This window comes from Phacochoerus africanus, chromosome 4, assembly GCF_016906955.1.
Source record: "Phacochoerus africanus isolate WHEZ1 chromosome 4, ROS_Pafr_v1, whole genome shotgun sequence".
Lineage (NCBI taxonomy): Eukaryota > Metazoa > Chordata > Mammalia > Artiodactyla > Suidae > Phacochoerus > Phacochoerus africanus.
Window position 1 is genome coordinate 9,958,344 of NC_062547.1, and position 22,313 is coordinate 9,980,656.

General features: G+C 58.9%; 1 protein-coding gene across 4 annotated transcripts in view; it reads left to right on the top strand.

The window, feature by feature from the left end:
- The first annotated feature begins 2,577 nt into the window (after positions 1-2,577).
- Positions 2,578-22,313, top strand: part of SYT7 (synaptotagmin 7) — a 63,478-nt gene continuing 43,742 nt past the window's right edge. The window contains exon 1 of one of the 4 annotated variants that reach the window (XM_047775567.1): positions 2,578-2,950. In XM_047775567.1, coding sequence (XP_047631523.1) covers positions 2,920-2,950 — 31 coding nt within the window. In that variant the 5' untranslated portion in view covers positions 2,578-2,919. The remainder of the gene's footprint in view (positions 2,951-22,313) is intronic. The other 3 variants (XM_047775568.1, XM_047775569.1, XM_047775570.1) reach the window with 3 other exon arrangements.

A 22,313-nucleotide genomic window follows, 5' to 3' on the forward strand; every position in this document is an offset into this window, starting at 1 on the left:
ACGTGGCTCAGGTCCCATGTTACTGCGGCTGTGGCCTAGGCCGGCAGCTATAGCTCTGATTCAACCCCTAGCCTGAGAACTTCTATATTCCATGGGTGTGGCCCTTAAAAAAAAAAAAAAAAAGCTGTACTCTTTCCTCTTTCCAAGGACTCTGTACATCCTAGACAGAGTAACTGTCAGTAACTGAGGCCAGGAAAAGGGTGTCTGCAGAGCCTTTCCTGTGCCAGTGATGCAGGCAGGAAATAAAAACCCACCCGGAATTCCCAGTGCGCCAGAGCCTCAGATTCCACAACTGTTATCTCCTGGGGTTTAGCTAGTATGTCTGAGGGTCTCTTTGGCTCTAACATTCTGGCACAATGGTTGTCTAATGCCTGCTGGCAATGAATGAGATAGGAGCTTTTATTTCTATAATCGACAGTCCATAAGCTCTCAGAGGGGTCTTCTTGCGAATCTTGTGGTGCTGGGCAAAAGGCCAGGCGTCAGGACCAAGAATTCTACCCGTGGTTCTCTCACCAGCTCCCTGGGCTGTTAGCTCTGGGCTATTAACTTCCCCTCTAGAGGCCTCATCTTCACCATCTGTCACCTGAGGTGTGGCCTGGGTCATCTCTCAGAGGTCCTCTCTCCACCAACTCTGGAAAAACGCCACCATCCTAGATGCTTAAAAAGGTCTGTTGCGTTGCAGTGACAAATTCTGCATTCCTCCTTCTGGATTCTCAGGTTGATGGGTAGGGAGACTCCTGAACCGGGAGCCTTTCTGAGTGGTACCCATTGATGACAGGGGTGGAGGCAAGGGGGTGGAAGGGGTGGGGCTGGGAAGGGGCGAGCTATTTGCTCTTTACTAGGATGGTGAGAGAGGCAGCCGGGGGATGACAGCCAGAGCAAGCCAAGCCTGGAGATGCTGGAGTCCCAGCCTGTTGGCTTTCTGGGGTCTGCCAAAAAAGGGTGTGTGGATAGCGCCTGAATTCTTGGCCGCAGGTGAGTGAGGATGGCCACAGAGTGTGTGAAATATAATGGCCCCTGACCGGGGGATGAGGAGCTGAGTTTTCTGGCCACTAAGGAATTATGGGCTGAAACCTACAGATGCCTTTTTTCCTTCCATTTTTAATTAGAACATTCACTCCAAGGAAATCTGTTCTCCACCGGAACAGTCTTCATGGAGGTTTGCTTGGGGGAATTTCCTTGTCTATTTCTCAACCAGAAAAGCTGTGGGTGGAGGTGAATGTGTGTGTGTGTGTGTTTGTGTGTGTGTGTAACAGGCTTCGTGTGAGTTCAAGGGGATGGGGGGGGTGTCAACGTTGAGGAAGGCTTGAGATGGAGGCTTGTCCCTGTGGGTGCTGGCTGCCTGCTGCGCTGTGGGAAGGTGGAGGTGTGGCTGGGCGTGCGCCATGTAGTATAAAGTCCATTTCTGGGATGAGAATAGGAATCTTTGGTTCACCTGCGAACAGCATTCTCAGCGGAGGGGGGTAGGGGCAGGATGCTGCAGCAGCCCTGGGATTTTGCCCTCCTGTGTATCCCCTTCAGTTCAGGGTAGGAGCAGGCCCTGGATTGTGTGACGCTTCAGTGTCTGTATCTCATTGTGTAGGAGGTGTATTTGCGTGTGTGTGTGTGTGTGTGTGTTGGGAGGTGCTGTGGAGGAGGTGATGTAGGTGATTAGGTGTGTAGGTGTGTGTGGGGAGGTCTCTGTACCTGACATCATCAATGGTTTAGTTCCAGGCTTTTAAAATCCTTGGGAGATGGGCCCCTTCTCCTCCCTGCCCCAGAATCAAACATTCTGCAGAGAAAGGAGAATTAGGGTTCACCTGATTTGGACTGTGCTGAACTGACAGCGGGGCGGAGGAGGCCAAGGGAGCCCACGGATGGAAGGGGAAGGAGGCCTTTCTTACCCACTGAAGTGCTGGGGTCAAGGGAATTGGGGGGGGGGTGCAGGGGAGGAGAGGTGCAAGAGAAGGATGAGCAGAGGCTGAAAGGGCTCTTTTCTTCTATTGAGCGGCTGGGTTAAGTGGAGAGGGTCACTAAGCCTAGTCCCTCACAGAAGGTGGCGATCCTAGACCTTGGTTCCAGCTGTGGGCAAGATCTGGGGATGGCCAGAGCTTCGGACCAGGCTCAGCGCTGGCAAAAAATCCACTCCTGGTTTTCACACACGCCAGCTCCCCTTCCTGAAACCGCCGCGCTGTCGAGTCCCGAGCTGACGCCCTCCAGCCGCCACCGAGCGAAAAACCCGGAGTGGATCTCCTCGCCTTTTGGAATGGAGTCAAAGGGCGCCTCGGAGGCGGTGGCCCGCTCCGCCGCCCTGCCGGGTTCGAAGCCGCGGCCATCAGCGAGGGGCATCCGCCAGGCGGGTCGCGCGGTGCGCCGGGACTCGCAGGCTCGAAGAGCCCAGCCGGCGGGCTCCGTGCCCTCCCCCCAGGGGCTGCGGGCGGGTGGGGCGTGGGGCGGTGGCGGTGCCCTCGGGGCGGCTCCTGGCGGCGGTGGGCGCGGGCTGCAGTGCAGCGCGCGGCCGGCAGCGGGCAGCAGCGGGCACAGGCGGTGGCGGTGGCGGCGGCAGTGGCAGCGGCGCTCGGCAGCGGGCGGGCGGCGCCGGCGGTGCCCCGGGCGCGCTCACACACGCGCTCACACACACACATACACACGGCCTCGTACACACTCACACACGCTCCGGCGCGCACACGCGGCGCGCAGGCCAGAGGGAGGAGGCTCGGCGCGGCTCGGCGGCGGCGGCAGCGTGCTCGGCGGGCGGGCGGGAGGGGCTGGCGGGCGGCCCCCGCTCCCCGGCTCCGCGGCTCGGTGCAGCCAGTGCGGCCCCCGCCCTCGGACCCGCCCCCGGGGGTCGCCCAGCCCCATGCCCTGCAGCGGCGGCGGAGCAACGCGCGGCCGCGGGCGGCTCTGAAGAGCCCGGAGGGAGCCGGAGACGAGGGGACCATGTACCGGGACCCGGAGGCGGCCAGCCCAGGTAAGCGCGGCCCCGCGCGGGCTGGGGCGCCCCGCACAGGCGGGCAGGACGGCGGCAGCGCCGGGCGCCGTCTCGGAGCCCCAGCCCGGGGCTGCTGTCCACGGAACCGCACGGACTGCCCGCACTCAGGGTCACCCCAGCCCCGGGAGCACGGGCTTGAGCAGCAGCAGCCCGGACCCCGGCCCCCCGCAGTCCGGGCACTGCCAAGCTTGATGCCGGGGCGCCGGCTTCGCAGTGTCCCCACAAGGACCTCCCCCCCCCCCACCCCCAGCAGCCCAAGGACAACGTGTGTGGCGGAGCGAGGAGCCGCTGCCCCCGCAGTGCCCTCAGAGGCACCCCCGGGGCCCCAGCACCCGTACCCCTGGGGTGCCAGTGCTAGGGGGCCACAGGGCAAGGATCCCGAGCAGCTTTCGGCCAAGGTTGTGGGCACCGGGAAGCGGAGTGACACCGGCAGTGCCAACTGTGAATTGAGAGGGTGCCAGGGGGCGAGTGAGAATCTGGTGCAGCAGCAGGAGACGGGGGCTCTGGGGGGAGGGGGTAGCGAGGCGCAGGAGCGTGGAGGAGGGAGGCAGGGGTACCTGAAGGGAAAGAGAGCAGAGACTGGTGAGAATAAGGGTGAATGGGGGGAATGTTCTCCTGGGCTTGGGGAGGGGGTAAGCAAAGAACCCCAAACTCACTCCCGTCCGGGTCGGAGAAGGAGGGGGAGGGGCCGTGCTCCTTTGCATTTCTCCGGAGCCCAAGCCCGGGGAGTGGCCTGGGAGCCCACGGCTGCCTGGCCTCCTGGAAGCCAAGCCGAGGAATCTTTCCACCTTCCTGGGGAAATTGCTCTGCCATTTCCTCCTTGGCTCCTGACGCCTCCTCACACAGTGCCCACCTGTAGGCAGGTCCCCTGCAGCTCCTGCCCAGGCTCAGTCTCGGCTCCCACCTGGGGTGCCCCACCCCAGACCCAGCACCCCCTGCCTGCCAGCTCTGGCAGCAGGGTCTCATGCCTCTGGGTTTCTCTCTGATGCCAAAAGCACGACACGGCAGCCTGAGGACTTGCACCCAGATGAAGAGCCTCCAGGCTTACTGCTGCTGACCTGGGGCGGGGGACCACTAAGGCCCTTTACAGAAGGGGCCTAGAGCCCCAAGGCTTTTGAGGGCAGTCCAGGGGGAGCCAGCTTTGCCTGCTCTTGCCCTGGCCCCGCATCTGCTCTTTCCCTCTAGGGGCAGCCTCAGCCTGTCCCTGCCTCCGTTCTCACCCCTATCAAGTCATTACAGCCCAAGCCCCCTGAGGAGGACCTCCTGGGTGCCAGGCGTGGCACACACTCAGCACTTGCATACATGGGGCAGAACCTCATGCCCATCCACGAATGTCCTCTAGGTGACGGCCGAAGGGACATTGCCTTTGGAGACCCCTCCCCTCATCTCTCTGCACCCGGGTCACCTACCCTGGCATCTTCCCCCAAGAGGCCACCAGCCACCAGCACTTGGACCAAGGACAGAAGCGTTCTCTGGCTTGGATCACCCCCTCCGAAGCCAATGGCTTAGTTCAGAGACCAGCTCTGGGGTCTGCAGATGGGAGGGGGAGATGCAGTGAGGACACTCCCCTCCCCCACCTTGCCAGGCTGGCAGCCTCTCCTTTCCTATCAGGCCAGTGGCCTGGGGCTCTGACCTGGTCCCCTCTCCCTCCCTCCTCTTTCCTCCCACGCCTGGGCACCATGACATCACCACTCCTCCAAGCACCTCTGCCCTCTCCACAGAGGCCAACTTGATGTGCTTGGCATCTTCTGGGCAAAGGGCTTGGAACCCAGTCCCGCCCCTGGCACACTGGCAGCCCCCAGGCTTTGCCCTCTCCCCTTCCAGTGGGCCTCCGTGCCTGGGCTGGAGACCCATCTTGCCCACTGCGGCTGCAGGACAGTGGCAGTCCAGCAGGACAGGGATCGCTCGGACTGGGAAACAGGCTGGCCTGGGGTTTACTTCCTTCTCTCTGATGTGGACGCTGGGCTGGGGGGGTCAGAAGCTGCCGTCGATCCCAGGCCCCTGGAGAACTGTCAATCTGGCCTCTGAGCCCTTACCCGCCCCTCCACCACCACCCCCATGCTCCCTGCCTACCTCCTGTAATCCGTACAGCTCCAGGTCGGACTTCCCCTCCCCCACTCACCCTAGGCTCTCCAGGCTCTGCTCCCCCAGGCAGGTGTGTGTCCCCCGAGGCTGGCACGATATGCAAATAAACTCCCATGTGATTCAGGTCCACCCCTCTGGTTCCCCAAAGGCCGGTACCTTGTACATCCCAACCCTCATCCCACTGCCCAGAACACCTGCGGCCCAGTCCTTTAGAAACATCCTAATCACCTGTCCTCTCCTGCGCCCCCATGTCCCAGGCTGGTTTCAGAAGGTCCCTGTGGTACCCCCTCCTTCCTCCCAGGCCCTCTGCAAGTCCCCACAGGGCTCAGCCTTCTGCTAAGACCCTTACCCTGACAGGAGACAGGCGCTGTTCCCTCCTGCTGCAGACCCCTGGCCCCCAGGCCGTCCTCTCCCTGATCTATCGTGGCTGAAGCGAAGGACTGTGGGAAAAAGCCAGAGCCCAATGAAGACTGCCCCCCCACACACACACCCCCCCATCACTTCTGTTCCCGACCTTGCCCCGCCTGCCCCGGCCATGCCTGCCACCTCCTTTCTGCCCCTGCCATAGGTGTACACCCCTCTCCCTGCCCTCAGCCTCCATCCTCTGTTCCTCCCAAAGCTGGCCTGGCCAGGCAGCTCTGTGTCCCTTTCCCCGGGTAGGGCAGGGCCTCAGCAGGCCCGCAGGGGTCAGCGTTGCAGTGGGCAGGCAGGACGGTAGCAGGGGAGAAAGGGAGGGAGAGGTGACCTTGCAATGAGCGAGTGAGCAAGGCCAGGGAGGGAAAGTCTGGGCCAGTGCAGCAGCGCTGGGGGACAGTTCAGGTCCTGAGGGCCCTGGGCCCTGCCCCCAGCCCCCTGTGAACTTGTCCTTGGGAGTCGCAGTGCTTGAAGTCTTCCCTGTCTGTCCCACCTGTTCGTCGGCTCTGCTCCCTACAGCAACTCTGCCGGGCATGTCATTCCTAGGGAGTATGGGGGACACTCTGCGTGGGACGGGGTCGGGGGGGGGGGCTTGGCACAGTGGGTCTTCTCTCTCAAGGATCAACAAGATTGTCCGGGCCAACCCTCCACCCACTGGGCACAAGTTAGGGGCAGAGGCTGTTGGGAGATGTGGGGGGCAGGAATCACAGATCAGCAGTGTGCTATGAGAGCCATCAAGGTTAGGGACAGGGGATGGAGTATGGGACAGTCCAAGGAGGCCTGACTGTCTGACCACTTGACTGACAAAGTCTCCCCACCCCCCAAATGCCCCATCTGCACAGGCCCAGACCCCCCTGGCCTACCTCCTGGGCTTGGGTCAGAGTCTGGGACGGAAGATCCAGGGACCTCCCAAAGGGCCATGGCTGGGAGGGGGACTTGGGGCAGAGCAGGTCTGAAATGCAGGGCTGGAAGTATGACTTTGGTGGGGCTTGGGTCAGGGGAGCCAGTGCCCCCAAGCTGTAGTGCTTCAAGGAAGACAGCACCCCCCCGCCCCCGCCTTGGCCTTGGGTCCTGCTGTTCAATGGCCTCGTGGGGACAGCTTGACCGGCAGGCTGGGTGCTCAGGACTGGGGGAAGGAGGGGTGCGAGAGAGCCTCCTTCTGGTTGGGGAAGAGGGGCTAGAGCAGGCTGGATTGGTCTGGGGACACACAGGTCAGCAGGTGACAGGTGAGGGACAGCTGGAAGGCAGAGGAGCAGGTGGGTGTCAGGTGAACAAAGACAGGCCCTAGGCAGCTGGCCTACCCCAGCTGACCCCAAGCTCAGGCCCAAGGGACACTAAAAGCAGCACTGAGTGGCAGTGGAGGACTGTCCCCTTCTCACCCCCTCCACCCCTGCTGGTGCAGCAGGTCCTTGGGGAACCGGCGGAGGAGGAGTGGGTGGTTCCCCTCTTCCCGCTCCTCCTTCCCCCCCCCCCCCCCCCCGCCCACCACCCCTATTCTCTCTGGGACTTTGAATCCTTATGGAATCTGATAGACCGTTTTCAATGATTGCTTCCTCCGGGGGAGCGAGGCTAGGAACAGCGAGGAGAGGCGTTGGGGGGCGGGGGGGCTCGAGGTGTGTGTGTGTGTGAGATGGGGAGGTGGGAGGCCCAGTTCTGAGCAGAGGACTCTTGGCTGGAAGAGGAGTTGACTGCACAGGCTCCTCCAAGGCGCCGAGGCATCCCAGGTGGGCCCGGGTGGCCCTGCCTGATGCCAATGCCCTGTTCCCTGGGCAGTGCCCTGCAGGTGGCACATGCCGCCGGTGAGGTCAACACTCTCTGTTGGGGCGGTCACTGGTCTGGCCAGGTGCCGCAGCCAGCCTGTGCCAAGCCCAGCCCGGGTGCCCGCCTGCCTTGCCAGGGAACCCCAGCCAGTGGTACCAGGTAGATCGTGCCAGTTCCGTGGCCATGGATGTCCCTGACCTCCCAGGCATCAGGGGCAGCCTTGCTGGGCCCTGTCCAACTTGTGTCAGAAGGGCAGGCCTTCAGTCTCACCCAGCAGAATTCCCCAAGGGTTGGAAGGGAGTTGGCAGACAGCATGGGACCTGTGGAAGGGGCTGGATGGCGCCCAGAGCCTGGGCCTGGAACTCTGGACCCAGTTGGTTGGAAGGTGGGCTGGCACGTTGAGCCTCGGGGGGCGGGGGGGCGCTCTGCAGCTTCTGCCTGGAGGGGCCCCTTGGAAAAAGTGTCACCTGTGAGGCTGGGCTGGGAGCTGATTGATGTGGTGAACTGGGATGTTTGGGGACTTGATATACCCAAGCCATCGAGGGGCCACAGCGCCCGCGGAAAGGGAGGGCGGGGCCGGTGGGGAGAAGCGCGGTGCTGTGTGTACCTGTGCGCGTGCGCGGGCGGCAGCTGGACGGCGGTAAGAGCGGTGTTCATCTGAGTGCCAGGCCCGCTGTAAACAGCAGCTAATGAGTGTATTTGTGGCGAGGTGCGTCGAGGTGCACGGGGAGCTGTGACGGAAAGCTTTGGGGGAGGGCGCCTCTCCTGGCCGGGTACCCAGCCAGGCGGGGCCTGTGCCCTCCAGGGGCCCTGCCTGCCCCCTGCCACACCCTCCCACCTGCCGGCTTGGCTGCCTCCGAGGCCTCCATCTGCTGGGAGCCGGGCCTCACCTGGCTGTGTCGCCAGGGGCATACATGCTCAGGGTGGGGTTGGGGGAGCGGGTTGGAGCTTTGATGTGTACAGATATGGACACGTCCATGTCAGCCTGCGGGTCTGTCAGCGTGTGTGTGTGTGTGTGTGTGTGTGTCTAAGGGGGCATGCATGTGTTTGAGTGTGTGTGTGTGTGTGTGTGTGTGTGTGTGTGTGTGCACCTCTCCCCCAGGGCCCTAAGATGAGGACTGGCCCCCACCCCCATCTTGGTAATGACCCTGCTCCTTAAATGCCCTTCCTGGAGTGCAGGAAGCTGGGGTTCTCCATCTGGCTGGAGGAGAAAGAGGGGGTGACCCGTTCTGCCCATCAGAGGAGACAGGAGAGAGAGGTCTGAACCCCAGCCTGAATGGGGCGTCAGAGAAAGGGGAGAGCTTTGGGCCCACAGAACCCTGCCAGCCCTGTGGTTCTAGAGCCCTCAGGAGCCCCCAGAATGAAAGAGGCGGGGTGTCGTGGGGTCGGTCCTAGCAGGTCAGGGTCTCACAGTGCTGGCTGGTGCAGCACGGACCCCACCTCCAGCCAGGGTAGGGCGGCGTGGGGTGGGGGCAGGCCACGAGGGGCGCCTGCGTGAGGCCCTCCACCAGGGGAGCGGAGGAGAGAGCTGTGTGGCTAATGTGTCCAATTAAATTACTTCAAACCCTGCCGCGGCAGCTGCTCCCGGCGGGGCCCTGGGTACAAATTGGATCCGTCTCATTACCACAGGGTGGTGTCAGCGGGGCCCGAGAGCGATGGCCAGCTCAGCTGGCACTCGGCAGGCCCTCTCCCGCTCTGCCCAACCTGGGCCCACCATGCTCACCCCGGCACACCTTGGGCTCCTCAGGTCCTCTGGGTCCAGAAACTGGGGCTCCCTGTACCCCTCCTTGCCATCCTGACCCCCATCCCCGGCAGCCCGGGGGTCCCTCTGAGCCCTCGCTTTCTTTCTCCAGGAAAATAGGGGTCCCAGGCTTTATAGGGGGTCCAGCCCAAGGACACTGCTCCTGGGTCACCCAGCCTACCCTGTTCCCTCCGCTGATAATAACAACGGGACCGTAATAGCAAGTTCTTGCCTGTGGAGCAGTCAGTGGGTGCCGAGCACCTTATGGTTGCAGCAGGGGAGGGCTCGCTTCAGCCAGGTCTCCGGGGTCAAACAGCTTCCAGCAGAGACGCTGCAGCTGGGTCCCTGGAGCAAGTTACTCCAGCACTCAGGCCTCAGTTTCCCCCTCCATTAAATGGGTATGATGGTGGTTCTTAGTTCCCATGGGGTTGGAGAATGAGACGAGACAAGGCCGAAAACATCTTTAGCAGAAAGCCCGGCACATAGTAAACACTCAGCCAACGGCAGCTGTTATCAACGTTACCCTACACTGAGTGACTGATGTTCTGGATGAGGGTTCCGGAAGCTCGCGGGAGGATGGGCCTGCCTCAGCCTGGTGGAGGAGGAGCAGGGAGGGCTTCCGTGAGGCGGTGTTCCTCAGTTACCATCAGAACAGCCAAGATACGTGGATCGTTCAGCAGGTGCCAGGTACTGTCCTAAGCCCAAGACACCCATTAGCCTGTCCATCTTCAGACCACTCCGGGTCAGCAGTTGATTTGGGGTTCCAGCCACACTGGAGCTTTGGGTCCAGAGTCTGGGGTCTCAAAGGAAGAATAAGAGCTTGCCATGTGAGCAGGCAGGCTGGGCGTTCCGTGTGGCGGGGGACAGCCCATGCAATGGCCCAGAGCTGTGACAGGTCTCAGCAGTGAGTGTCTAGGTGTGCAAGGCTGGAAGGGAGGCCTTTGGGTGGCAGGGGTTGAGGCTTGGGAAAGACGGGTTGGGCCCCATGATGAAGGGCCTGGCATTCTGAAATAGGAAAGCTGGATTTTTTTATTTTTATTTTTAATGGGCAGTGGAGGATCATGGATGGCTTTCCAGCGTACCTCTACAAAGAACCTTAAGGAGTTCCCTGGTGGCTCAGCAGGTCAAGGATCTGGCATTGTCACTGCAGTGGCCCAGTTCCCTGCTGTGGCTTGGGTTCGACCCCTGGCTCCAGGAACTTCCACCTGCCTCAGATGGGACCAAAAAGACTAAAAAATTAAAAAATAAAGAACTTTTAATGCCGTGGCAGTGTGGATGGTGGGAAGCTGGAGGCAGGCAAGGATATGGAGCTGGAGTCCTAATTGTCAACATCTGTTCCCACCTCTGCCCAGCCCTTCTGCGGTCTCTCACCCGTGCTGGCCTGTATCCCCAGCATCCTTAACCAGGAGCCCCGCGCTCGTGGTGGGTGATGGGCTGTTAAAGGGATAGCCTGATGCAGGTGAACACGGATGAACACCCCCAGGGGGGCTTACCTGGGGGGCTGGGTATCAGAGAAAGGCTCCCAGGGAGAGGTGTAGAGCCAAGGTGGCCGGCCCAGGGCCCAGTGGACACAGTTATGGTTCCTGAGCATCAGTTCTGCTCCCCCAGCCCCCACCATCGGCATCAGGGCTGGGCCCTGGAGGAGCCACCCAGCTTGAGCTCCAGCTGCTAGGCCTGAGCTCCAGAGCCCCAGCAGAGCCAACCCGTCTCCACAGCAACTAGGCAGGCCGCCCCCCTCCGCATGCCCACGGCCCCTGGCACAGGGGCCCATTCACAGCAGGGCCTGGGTACGTCTTCCCACTTCCCTAGGAGGGGTCATCCCAGAGCAAACGCCCTCACGCCCAGGCACCGGCAGCCCGCGAGCATGTTGGCATTTGGGTCCGCGCGCACACGTGATGAGTATGTGCGCCCCACAGCCGGAAGCGGGGAGGTGGGGAGGGTCTACCTTTGCCACCCGCTTTAGCTGGGGATTTGTTTCCCTGGGGGAGAGGGCCAGGTGAGCATCAAAGAGCCAGGATGGGCTGTGGGCTCCTGCCCCTGGGGATTACGGTAAAGGAGGCAGCCCAGGGAAGGAGCGGTCAGAAGGATTTGCCAGTAGGGGAATGCAGCCAAGGAGAACAATCACTGCTGTACACATGAGGAAACTGAGGCCCAGGGACGTGGAGTGTCTCACCACATCACTCAGTCAAGCAGGGATGAGGAGAGTTCCTGCTATGGCTCAGCGGTAACAAACCCCACTAGTATCCATGAGGACGCAGGTTCGATCCCTGGCCTCACTCAGTGGGTTAAGGATCCAGCATTGCCGTGAGCTGTGGTGTAGGTCGAGGATGTGGCTTAGATCTGGTGTTGCTGTGGCTGTGGTGTAGGCCAGCGGCTACAGCTCCCATTCGACCCCTAGCCTGGGAACCTCCATATGCCGCTGGTGTGGCCCTAAAAAGACAAAAAAAAAAAAAAAAGAGCAGGGATGAGATTTCAAGGCAGCCTCACTCCAAAGCTGAGGTCTTAACCACTGGGCTACCCTGCTCAGTGCCCACGCCCCCATCCCGCTAGGATCTGAGCCAGAAACCAGCCCCGTGTCTGTGCCCCTCCCTCAAAAGGGAGGGCTGGGAATTGGTATTGGCTGCAGGGTGTCCCAGCCCCTCCTTTAGGGCTCAGGTGTCCCCTCAAGCCTTTGTTCTCAGGTCCCTGGAGCAGGCTGGAGCCTTTCCCCCACCCTATCTCCTCTCCCTCTCTCCAGGCACCGTGGAAGGATCCTCTTACTCAAGGGGAGGCACCCCTTACACCCTGCTTGGCACCTGCCAGCCCTGGAGAAGCCTGATGAATTGGCTGTGTGTACCCCCCCCACACAACCCCATTCCTCCCTCTCCAGCCCCCGCCTGGTTAGGGAGGTGCGAAGGGAGCGATTTCACAGCCTGTCAGCTGAGGCCTAAAAATACCCAGCACTCCGAGATGCTTGGGCAGGGGGAGGAGAGAGCAGGGACCAGGGATGGGGTGGTGGGGGCTGCAATGGTACCTTGGCCAGAGAAGCCCTCATGGCACCCCAGTCCTGCTCGGGAGTGAGGGGCAGACCCTCTGTCCCCTGGTCCCCCATCTGGCCCCATATCTGGCAATGACAAAGGGGAGCTGGCATCCCTAGGGTCTTGAGAGCGCAACTCTGGTGCTCAGACCTAAAAGAGGGCTTGGTCTCAGCCGGGAACCGTGGACCCTGGGCCCCCAGAGCCTCCGGTTGATGCCTTTTTCTCCCTCTCCACCCCCGGGTTGGCTGGCATCGTTGGGCTGTGGGAGCCCGGCTGGGCCTGTGCCTGCTTCCTTCCTGGAGGAGGTGCCGGCTTCTGTTAGGGGAGAGGCGTGAGGAAGGCAGCGTGGATGGGGGTGCCGGCAGGTGCGCCAAGTGACGTGCGAGCCACCCAGGCACTGGAGGGGGGGCAGAGGAGAAGGGGTGTGGCGGCCCACATCACCACCACGTGGCCATGTGCTGAAGCCTGGCACACGGCTCCCAAGAGCCAGCCGGTGCCCAGAAAGGGGGCCGTGTGTGTGCGAGCCGTGGGTCTGCCGGAGCTGGGCCATTCTTGGTGCCGGAATCCCTGTGGAAATGAATGGCCGACTATGGCTGTTCCAGACCGAAATTGGGTGGAAGCACAGGAGTGGGCGTGGAAGCATGAGAAAATGCGTGTCGTGTCAGGCGGACACCTGACATGTGTGTGCTTCCCAAGTGGAGACATGATGGCATGTGTGCCTGTGCAGGTGGACATAGGCAGGACTTTCTGGGGCACCAGGCGGGGGCTGAGAGAGTCATTAGGGGAATAATGTGGGGTGGCAGCCAGAGCATTGACTCTGGATCAAAAGCAGTGGGGTCCAAATCCCAGATCTGCCATGTATTGATTGTGACCTTGGGCAACTAACTTAACCTGTCATCGCTTCATTTCCCCATCTGTAAAATGGAGACAATAGTAGCACCGACTTCAGAGGGCTGCTGGGAGGGCTTGATGAGTTCATGTCCACGTGCCGCCTAAAACTGTGCCCGCCACGGACTTAGCACCTTGTGTACCAGGTCTTATTATCTGGTCCTACCTTTTGATGCCCTAGGTGGGAGCACCAAGGCCAGAGAGGGCAAACGACCTGCCCAAAGTCACACAGCTTGTTCATGGCAAAGCCAGGACCAGAACCCAGACTCTAGCACCTTAGAACAGGGCTTGTTCAAGTCTAGGACCGCCTTTGGGCCGCAAGAAGCCCCCGCAGCAGAGGACTTTTTAACCCCACTGATGTCTGGGGCCTAGAATCGGCCAGGGCTGGGCTGGGAGCTTGGGAACGCAGGGATCTGAGCATCTTCAGATAAGGCCGGCGTGGCGCGGTCCTCAGAGCAGTGGCCAGCCGCTTGAGTTAGAACCATGCCTCTGGTTAGCCTGCGGACTTGGCCAATTACTCAACCCTCCTGAGTCTCAGTATCTTCTCTATACTGGATAACAGCGATATATACTTTATAGGGTTATCGTGGGGCTTAAAAAAGATCTGCGTGTAGTGTCTTAAGTGGCTGGAACACGGTACCTAGTAAGTGCTCAATAATGTTAGCAGCAATTATAACCCATGCAGAACCCTCCCACCCAGTGCTCCCTAAATGGTGACTTCCTTTGCTTCCCTTCCAGCCCCTGGCAACCCTCGCTCCCTTCTGCCTGCCACCCCCCACTCCACGGGGCTTAGACAGATCAGGGCCTGATGTGCTGGCAGCTAAGACCTGTCTTTGTCTCCTGTTATTGGCTTCACCCAGGAGGGAACAGGACCCACCGCTGCCACTTAGCCCCTGAGCCCTCTTCATCTGGCCTCATCACTCACCTGCTGTATGACCTTGGACAAGCACTGTTTCTTTGCTGGGCCTTGGGCCTCCCTCAGTTAAGGGAGGGGCTGGACCACAAAGCCCCAGAGCCCCTTGGTCCTGTCGCTCTGTGACCCAGGAGGGTCCTGGCTTAGCCCATTGGAGGGGGTGGCAGGTTGGCAGGAAGGAAAGTCGGCGGGCTGCCCTGAGTGAGTGGAGCATCTGGGGCCTGAGCCGGCTGGTGCCTTCCATCATGCCCGCCCGCACCTGTGGCTGCGTAGGAGGGCGTGCAGGCCCGACTGGCTGGGCACTGACATTGGGGGAGGCTCAAGGACAATGACGTAGAGAGAGCCCTTCTTGGGGCCCTGGGAGCTGCCACTCCAGCCGTCCTCCCCCGCTCTCCTCCCCTTCTCCTCGGGGCTTTCCTTCAGCAGTTCCTCCTTCTCTCCTTCCCTTTCCCGGAGTCTCCCAGGATCTCCGGGCCTCTACCTCTTCCACTTCTATAATTTTGACCGTATTCCAGATTGCCTCCTTCCTTCCTCCCCCTCTGCAGAGGGGCAATCTCTGCCCCCCTCCTCCATCTCCCTGCTTCCTGAGATGGCTCCTTTTTCCTTCCTATGACGTGTCCCCATTTCTCTGGATCTTCCTGGCTCCCCCTGCTGCTCCTGAGCCTGGGTCCCTCTCTTACTCAGCACAGCACGTCTAGGCTCCTTCCAGCTTCTTGGCCCCTGTCTCTCTCCCACTTCAGAGTCCCTCTCTCCTTCCTTCTCAGCATCCTCACCTTCCTTCTTCCCGTCCCCTGGAGCGCCTTACTCCTCCACTAGTCCCCACCGCCACCCTAAAAAGTTTCCTGGCCTTCTTCTGATGATGGGGCCACCAGTTTCTGTGGCTGGTGCTGCTACCTAGTACCTCACCTCATCAATCCCCACCCCGCCCCCGGCACCTGCCATGAGTTGAGAAAAGGGGTCAGCCCAGGGCCCAGGGACTGGCAGTCTTGCCTCCTAATTAGCAGGAAGTAATTGCCTGGAAAAAAAAATTTCATTTAGAATGAGACTCGGAGACTCCAAGTTAGAGCTGAGCCAACTGATGGCCTCTAGGGAATAGGAGGAGGGAAGCATCTCAGGTCAAGGCCTCAGGAAGCCCTCAGGACATGAAGACCCTTAAGACGCCCCTTCTGGCTTGGCGGCAGGACCCCAACCTTGCAGAAGTGGGGAGAGGGAGCCCTAAACTGGGAGCCTGGGCATCTTCATCTGAGTTCTGGCTCCACTCCTCACTGTGTGACTTGGGGCAAACCACTCATTCCTTTGAGCTTCAGGATTTTTTTCTCCTGTAAAATCAAAAGAGGGCCTCAGTGTCATGGGGGTTGATTTGGACAGTGGGTATGAGTGCACTTTGGGGGCTGTAAAATGCCGCGGGAGTGTGGGCTCTTACTGCCTTCCTCCCTGTGGCTCTCAGCTGAGACATGAGGCTAAGGGGGCCGGGGGGGGGGGGTGGGGTGTCATCTTAGACACACCTAAGGGGAGGTGAGGCTTCCCCGAGAACATGGAGGGATGGTGAGGTAGACCCAGCTGAGCTGCAAGATTAAGGGCAGACAGATGTGGTTTCCCAGGCCAGTCTCAATACTTGCCAGCGGCACCACCCTGAGTGGTCTCCTCACCTCTCCCATCCCCACTGTCCTCATCTGTAGGATGTTGATTGTGATGCTTCCCTGGGGGAGGGGAGGTTGGTAGGGCTAAATGACAGGTTGGCAGAGCTCCTAGCACAGTGCTTGGCCTATAGTAAGTGCTCAATAAATGATATTAGCTATAGCTGCTATTGTGGAGGTCCCGCTGTGGCACAGTGGGTTGGAAAGCCAACGGCAGCGGCTCTGATCGCTGTGGAGGTGTTTGATCCCCCGCACTTTCGGCATAGGTGGAAGCTGCAGCTTGGATTTGGCCCAAGACAGCCATAAAAACCAAAACAAACAAAAAAAATTTTTACACTAAAAAGTCTATTCTTCTTACTCCCCGCCTGAATCCAGAGAAGCTCATTTGAGGTGTTGTCTTCAGGTTGTTTGATTTTGCTGCTTGTTTTTTGGAAGGACGGGAATTTCTACACCCAGTGAGGCTCATTTCGAGCAGTCCCTGGAAACACCAAGCAGATCTGCTTCTCGAAGAGCCCCCAACTGTGGGGTGGGGGAGCAGGAGTGGGCTGCAGCTGTTGGCCTTCTCCCCCAACCCCCACTTCTTCCTAGGGAGGAGCTGTGGGCAAGTTCCTTATTTGGGTGGGTGTGAAGTTGGGAGTCTCTGCCCCAGTGGAGGCGTATTACAGGTCTTTGCAATCATCTGCTTGCCAGCAGGAGAAAAGGTTGTTTGTTTAAACAGGTCTACCCCACCCCCCTTGGAAGAGGGAACAGGAAGTTTCACCTGGCAGGGTACAGCAACGTGGGTTGAGTCTTCGCTGCGCACGGGACAGCATGGCACCCCAAGGCGGCCAGAAAACAGTGGGACAGCCTGGAGCGTTTGGGTGTTGGGCAGTTCTGCAAGCTCAGAGCGCCAGATTGCCCTGGGAGGGGTGAGGGGGTGGCGGGGGCCCGAGCGTCTGCCGCTCCTTCCCCGCACGCCCTGGCGTCACCGCTGGGGACCTTCTGTGTTCCTCCTCTGAGCACAGTACCCGCGCCAGCCGCCAGGAGGCATTGCGGCGGGGCGCCCCTTGAGAGAATGGGATGCGGCATTTACATTACGGGGAAGCTCCTTTTGTTTGGAGTAGGGCTACTGACTGGGGTCCTTGGCATCTGCGCACCTCATCCAGGAAAAGGAGGTTCTTGAAGTCGGCGAGCAGGCTGCTCACCGCCGTGGCTTCTGCTCGGGGCTTATCAGGGAGTAATTAGCAAAGGAAGGTGGGACCGCTACTCTGCAGTCCTGGAAAAGGTTCTGGTTTCCTGAATTCAGCTCACCGGGGACAATGCGCGGGGTGGCCTGGAAGAGGGTTCAGCCCAGGCCCTGGGTTCCGTTTCAGCACCAAGGACAGAGGCGGCGTGCCGATCGCTGTTTCAGCACCGAGGACAGAGTTCAGAGCGCAGCGCTCTATGGATCCATCCAAATATTTGTGGTGCAAATAATATGCCCAGAATATGGAAGGATGGCACTTCTGAGAGGGAGCCTCAGACACCTTATATACTAACGAGGAGACTTAGGGCCAGAGAGTTGAGTTAGTTGCCACAGTGACTGTCGGTGGCAGCACTGGGTTCAGATCCTCAGTGGTCTCTCTATCCTCCTCTCTCCTACCTGGATTCCCACTAATTATAGCCCATCTTCTGGAACATCTCTGGGAGCAGCTCCACATGATGTTGCATCCCTGAGAACCCTTGAGCTGATGAAAATCAAGTACACCCCCTCCCCCACCAAAAGCTCAAGTCAAGAATTTGAGGAGTTCCCGTTGTGGTGCAAAGAAGTGAATTCGACCAGTATCCATGAGGACGCGGGTTCAATCCCTGGCCTCCCTCAGTGGCTTAAGGATCCGGCTTTGCCATGAGCTGCGGCGTGGGTCGCAGATGTGGCTTGGATCCCACATTGCTGTAGCTGTGATGGAGGCTGGCAGCTACAGCTCCGATTCAACCCCTAGCCTGGAGACCTCCATATGCTGCAGGTGTGGCCCTAAAAAGGCCAAAAACAAAAACAAAAACAAAAGAAGAAGAATTTGAATCCAAGGATAGAAGAGTCCTAGCCCCCGTGGCTTTGATGGATGGACCCAAGTTTCAGGTGGGAGGGTGTCAGGGCAGGACAGGTGCCCTGTCCTGTAAGGAAACCTGTGACTTGGGGAGGTAGAGTTGAGTCATCAGCTTGAGGAACTCTTAAGTGCTCTGAGATCGTCAAGTAAAATATAGCGCACCGTTCCAGCCCCAGCTTCTTTGCAGCCGTGTATTATTAATAACAATAAGATGCTGATTTAGGCCAAGGCACAACAATGCATTATTCATAGAAGTAACTAGTGGTCAAGGCCTGCACTTAATCATCACACGCCCGCGATCCTGCCCCGGCTCCACACTCCTGGTGAAGAGGCCCTCCAGCTGAGCTCCTCCTTTTCCTGGGCCCCTGCTGCTCTGATGGACATGGCCATTGTCATGGCTGCCCAGGCAGCTCATCAGCTTTGGGATCAGGTGGGTGGCAGGTTCCGGGCTCACTTCTGGCTGGACACCCTTCAGTCTGGACTCCCTGCTCTCGAGCTGGCACATGGCCCTGTCTGTCCTGAAGGCTTTGACCCCGGTGGCGTCCAGACTCAGCAGTTCTCTGGGGTCTGCAGATGGCCCACCCCGCCTCCCCAACTCCTTTTGAGGCTGAAGCCTGAAGCCAGACACACCAGGCTCCCCTAAGCCAGGAACTGTGGAAGGTAGGGGGGTGGCTGTGGTGAGGGGAGGTGGTCACCAGGCAGAAGCTACCGCCATCACCTCCTTGAAATATGATGATGGATGTAAAACCCTCCGTAAGCTCTGAAGCACTTTGTAAACTGTTCTTCACTGAACAAACGTAAGCCGCAAGCTGCTATTACCAAGGCCACGCTCACTCACTCTCTGAAGAGAGAGCAGAGGAAGGGAAGGTGTGGATGAGGCCCTCGTAACTCACCAGGCCCTGCTCCCTGATGAGGCGTTGGAGTGCTTGTGGATCCTGACATGTCCCCGTCCAATTTCTTGCTGGAACAGCTCCTGGCCCGTTCAGATAATCCTTCATTCGCTGTTTACTCACTTGGCATCTCCTCTGAATTCTAAACCGTCTGCATCCAGCCGGCCTCTGCGGCCCCTGCCAGCACACTCTCCCTAGCTCACTCACGCATTATCTGTTTTTATTACAGTCAAGGTTGAGGAGGCTGCTCGTGCTAAGCCCCTATTTTCAGCTACTTGTAACTTTCCAAAACAATTCCCCTCAGGCCTCCTCTTTTGCCAGCCTTATTCCCACCCTGGGTGAGGCCCGAGGCAGTGTGGGTGCCTCCACTGCTGTCTGAAGGACACGCAGAGAGACGGTCCGGAGGGAGTGGGGGGCAGGGCCAAAGCCCAGCTCTCCCGGAAAAGGAGTGCCAAGCTCTCTTCCCTCTCCTTTTTCTTTTTTCCTTCTACCTGCCCATCTCATTTTCTTTGTCCTACTGCAAGGAACGAGCTGCCCCCGTTCCCCAGGTAGGTGGCCTGGAGTGGGGAGTTTTAGAATGAAGAGAGGGCAGAAAATTCAGCATGACAGGAGGCCTGGAGCTTTGCCTGGCTGTCTGGGGTTCAGAGTTTAGCTCATTGGTTTTCTGTTGCTTTCTCTCCATAGTTTGCCTTTTTTCTGGCTTTCTTGTGTTGAGTCAAGAAGAGGAAGGGAGGTGAACTAGGCCCCCCAAATGCCCCCCCCCACTTCCTTGCCGAAATAGCCCTGGGGCTGGTAGGCTCTGCACTCGCCCTCCCACCTTCCCCCATTTCCATTTGCTCTGCATGCACATGGAGAGGCCCTTCCTATGGAAACCTGTGACTCCAGCTTTCACTGTTTTCCACCTCGAACGTCATCCTGCTGCCACTAAAGGATAGTGGGGGGAGGCACTAGGGCATGATACGTTGTCGTGCAGAATCAGGTGGGAGGAGGCAGGATCAGGATGGGAATGCGATGGCAGATGCAGCCCCAACCACCCCCAACCTCACTGCTTCATCTCTGGAATAGCAGTTGCACCCTCGTCAGTACCAGACAGGGCCCTGGGCAGGCACCCAGGTACCCCACCCACCCTCCTCTTCTTCCTGCTCCCACCTGTCCAGCCCCAGGCACCCAACCCCCAACCTTTTCTGAGACCATTTGGTGGACCGAGCATCTCTCTCATGAGGATGCTTTACTGAGGCCAAGGGCTGGACCGTGGAGGAAGGAGCCATGGTAAAGGTGCGGGGATAAGAGGGTCCCTGAAACGCTTGGAGAATTCCATGGGGGAAGTGGAAGCCCTTCCCCGGCTGCTCTTTATTTTGTGTTTGCTCTGTTTCTTTCTTCCCTTCTGCCGATCCTCAGAGTGACTTGTTTTAAGGCTCAGCTCCCATGGGGGCGGGGCGGGGGGGGGCAGGGTTGAGGTCTTCCAGACTCCGGGTCCAATTCTGGCTTTATCTCTCTTCGGCTGTGTGCTCTTGGGCAAGTGTGTACCCCCTTCTGAGCTTCAGTTTCCTCCTTTTAAAATGAGGATAAGAGGATTTACCTTCAGAGGGCTGCCGAGGACCATGAACATGCTTCAGTGCTGGACACACGTTACTTACTATGATTAAAGGTGCTCGGTGAGGAGAGCAAGGGCCTGGGATCCGAGGATGCCTCAGGAGGGGGGCAATCTGGGTTAGGAGGGTGTGGGGGTGATGGGACAACTTTAGAAGGGCTGGATGTGGGGAGCGCGTGTGTCACCCTCTGAGAGTGTAAGGACAAGAGGATTCTGGGGACAAAAGCCTATGTGCCTAGATTTCCAGCATTTCTGGGGGCTTCCCTGTACCGTGTCCTGGGCTATAGGCTGTGGGAGACCCCAGCAATGAGGAGAACCCCATTGACCCTGCTGGGGGACAGGCCTACTCCCCAGAAAAGGAGGCTGGACAGAAGGCCGGTAATTCAACTTTGGAGAAGGAAGAGGTCACTGTGAGCACTTGTCATCCGGGAGGGCTTCCTGTAGGAGGCAGGCTTGAATGACATCATGCATTTGTTTAGCACTTACTTATCCAGCTTCTCCAATGTACTGGACCTTGGGCTACAGAGATAAGTGATCTGGGGTCTCAGCCCTCCAAGTGTTCCCAGTGGGGAAAGACACAGCAAGTGCTACGTATTAATCCACAGTGATGAACTGCCATAGTTACAGAGGAGGCAGAAAGATATGCGGGAGGGAATGAAGGCCATCCTGGCCTGGGGATCTTCAGAATAGAAGGAAGGGCATTCCAGGCAGAGGGAACAGCTTATGTGAAGCCTCAAGGGTGAAAGAGGTTGGCCTTCTTGGAGGAAGAAAGAAAGTAGGGTGTGGCTGGGTCGCAATACGTAGCACGTTCTAGAATGCTGTCACTTGTGTCAGCTCAGCTCAGAGGGAGGCAGCTGCAGCAGGGTCAAGGACAAGTGGAAGTCGCCTTAATTCCCCATGCCTGTTTCTTCCTCTGTGACGTGGGGATAAGAGGGGTACATGGCTGTGGAGAGCACATGGGGTAATACATATAAGCTTCCTGGCAGTGTCTGCCACAAAAGACACATGCTCAATGACTGTGAGCTAATATTTGATCCTGACAGTACCCCAGCAGGGGAGGCCAGGGGTTATCATCACCAGCTGAAGGTAGAACACTGAAGCTCAGAGTGGCGCTTGCTCTGGGTCCCTGGCTAGAAGCAGAGGTGGAACCGAACCCAGGTCATTTGCCTCCAAGTCTATGGCTTGTCCCACGGCTCTGCCCCAGAGGACAGTGTGCAGAGAGAGAGAATTCCAGGCCAGAGGAAGTGCATGAACACATAGACCTCGTGGACGGCAGAGTGGGCTAGGTATCTGCTCGTGCCTGTGACCATGGGAGTGTATGCACATTTGTGTATGCGTGTGGGTGTCCATTCAAGGGGTGAGTCAGCATAGCTTGCCTGTGTGTGTGTGTGTGTGCGCGCGTGCATGTGTGTGCATGCATACACATGCGTTTATATGGGGGGTGGGGTGGGGTGGGCATAGGTGTGCATAGGCTGTGAGCCTCCATGGCTTGTGTATATATATGTGAGCCATGGGTGTCCATGTCCCTGGCTTGTGGACGTGTGTACCCGCTCCCTCTCTGGCTCCCCTCCTGTTCCCCCCTGGGCAGTGGGGAGCTGGCCCTCAGAAGTCCGTTCCCTCTCCGGCAGCTCCCCAGGGCATCCCAGCAGCCAGCGGCCCTGTTTGATTCTCTTCATCTATAAATCATGGCTTGCTGAGCAGATGAGAAGGAGTCGGGAGCCGGGGCAGAGCCCTGGCAGGGGACCGGGTCAGGTCTGCAGTTCACACCTGAAGCCCAGCCTGGCTTCCAGCTCTCGCCCCCTCTCCACACACACACACACACACCCACCCACACACACACACACACCCTCATACCTTAGCCCTCCCTGGTCCTTGCCATAGGCATTCACTGATGTTTGCTGTTGGTTAAGCCCTGGACCAGTTCCTGGGGCAGAGATCAGGGGTGCACAAAATTGAGTCAGACCCCTGGCCTCTGTTGTCCTGTGCGAAAAACTCAATGTGTATTCAGGATTTCTTTCAACACTCACCAAGGGCCAACTCTGTGCCCCAGATGTCTTTAATGGAGGGCTCGACACGGTAATGCTCAGATAATAGCTAGCATTTATTGCCTACTTATTCTGTGTCAGGCACTGTGCTAAGTGCATTATATGTGCTAATTTCTTTAAACCTCGCAATAGTCCTGTGAGGCCTGTACGGTACCAGCCCCTGTTTACAGATAGGAAGACCAAGGCACGCAGAGATTAGGCCACACAGCTTGGAAGAATCAGAATCAGAATTTGAGCCTGACAGTCTGGACCCAGAACCCTGGCACTTAATCACTGCACCAGAAAGGGAAGGTGCAG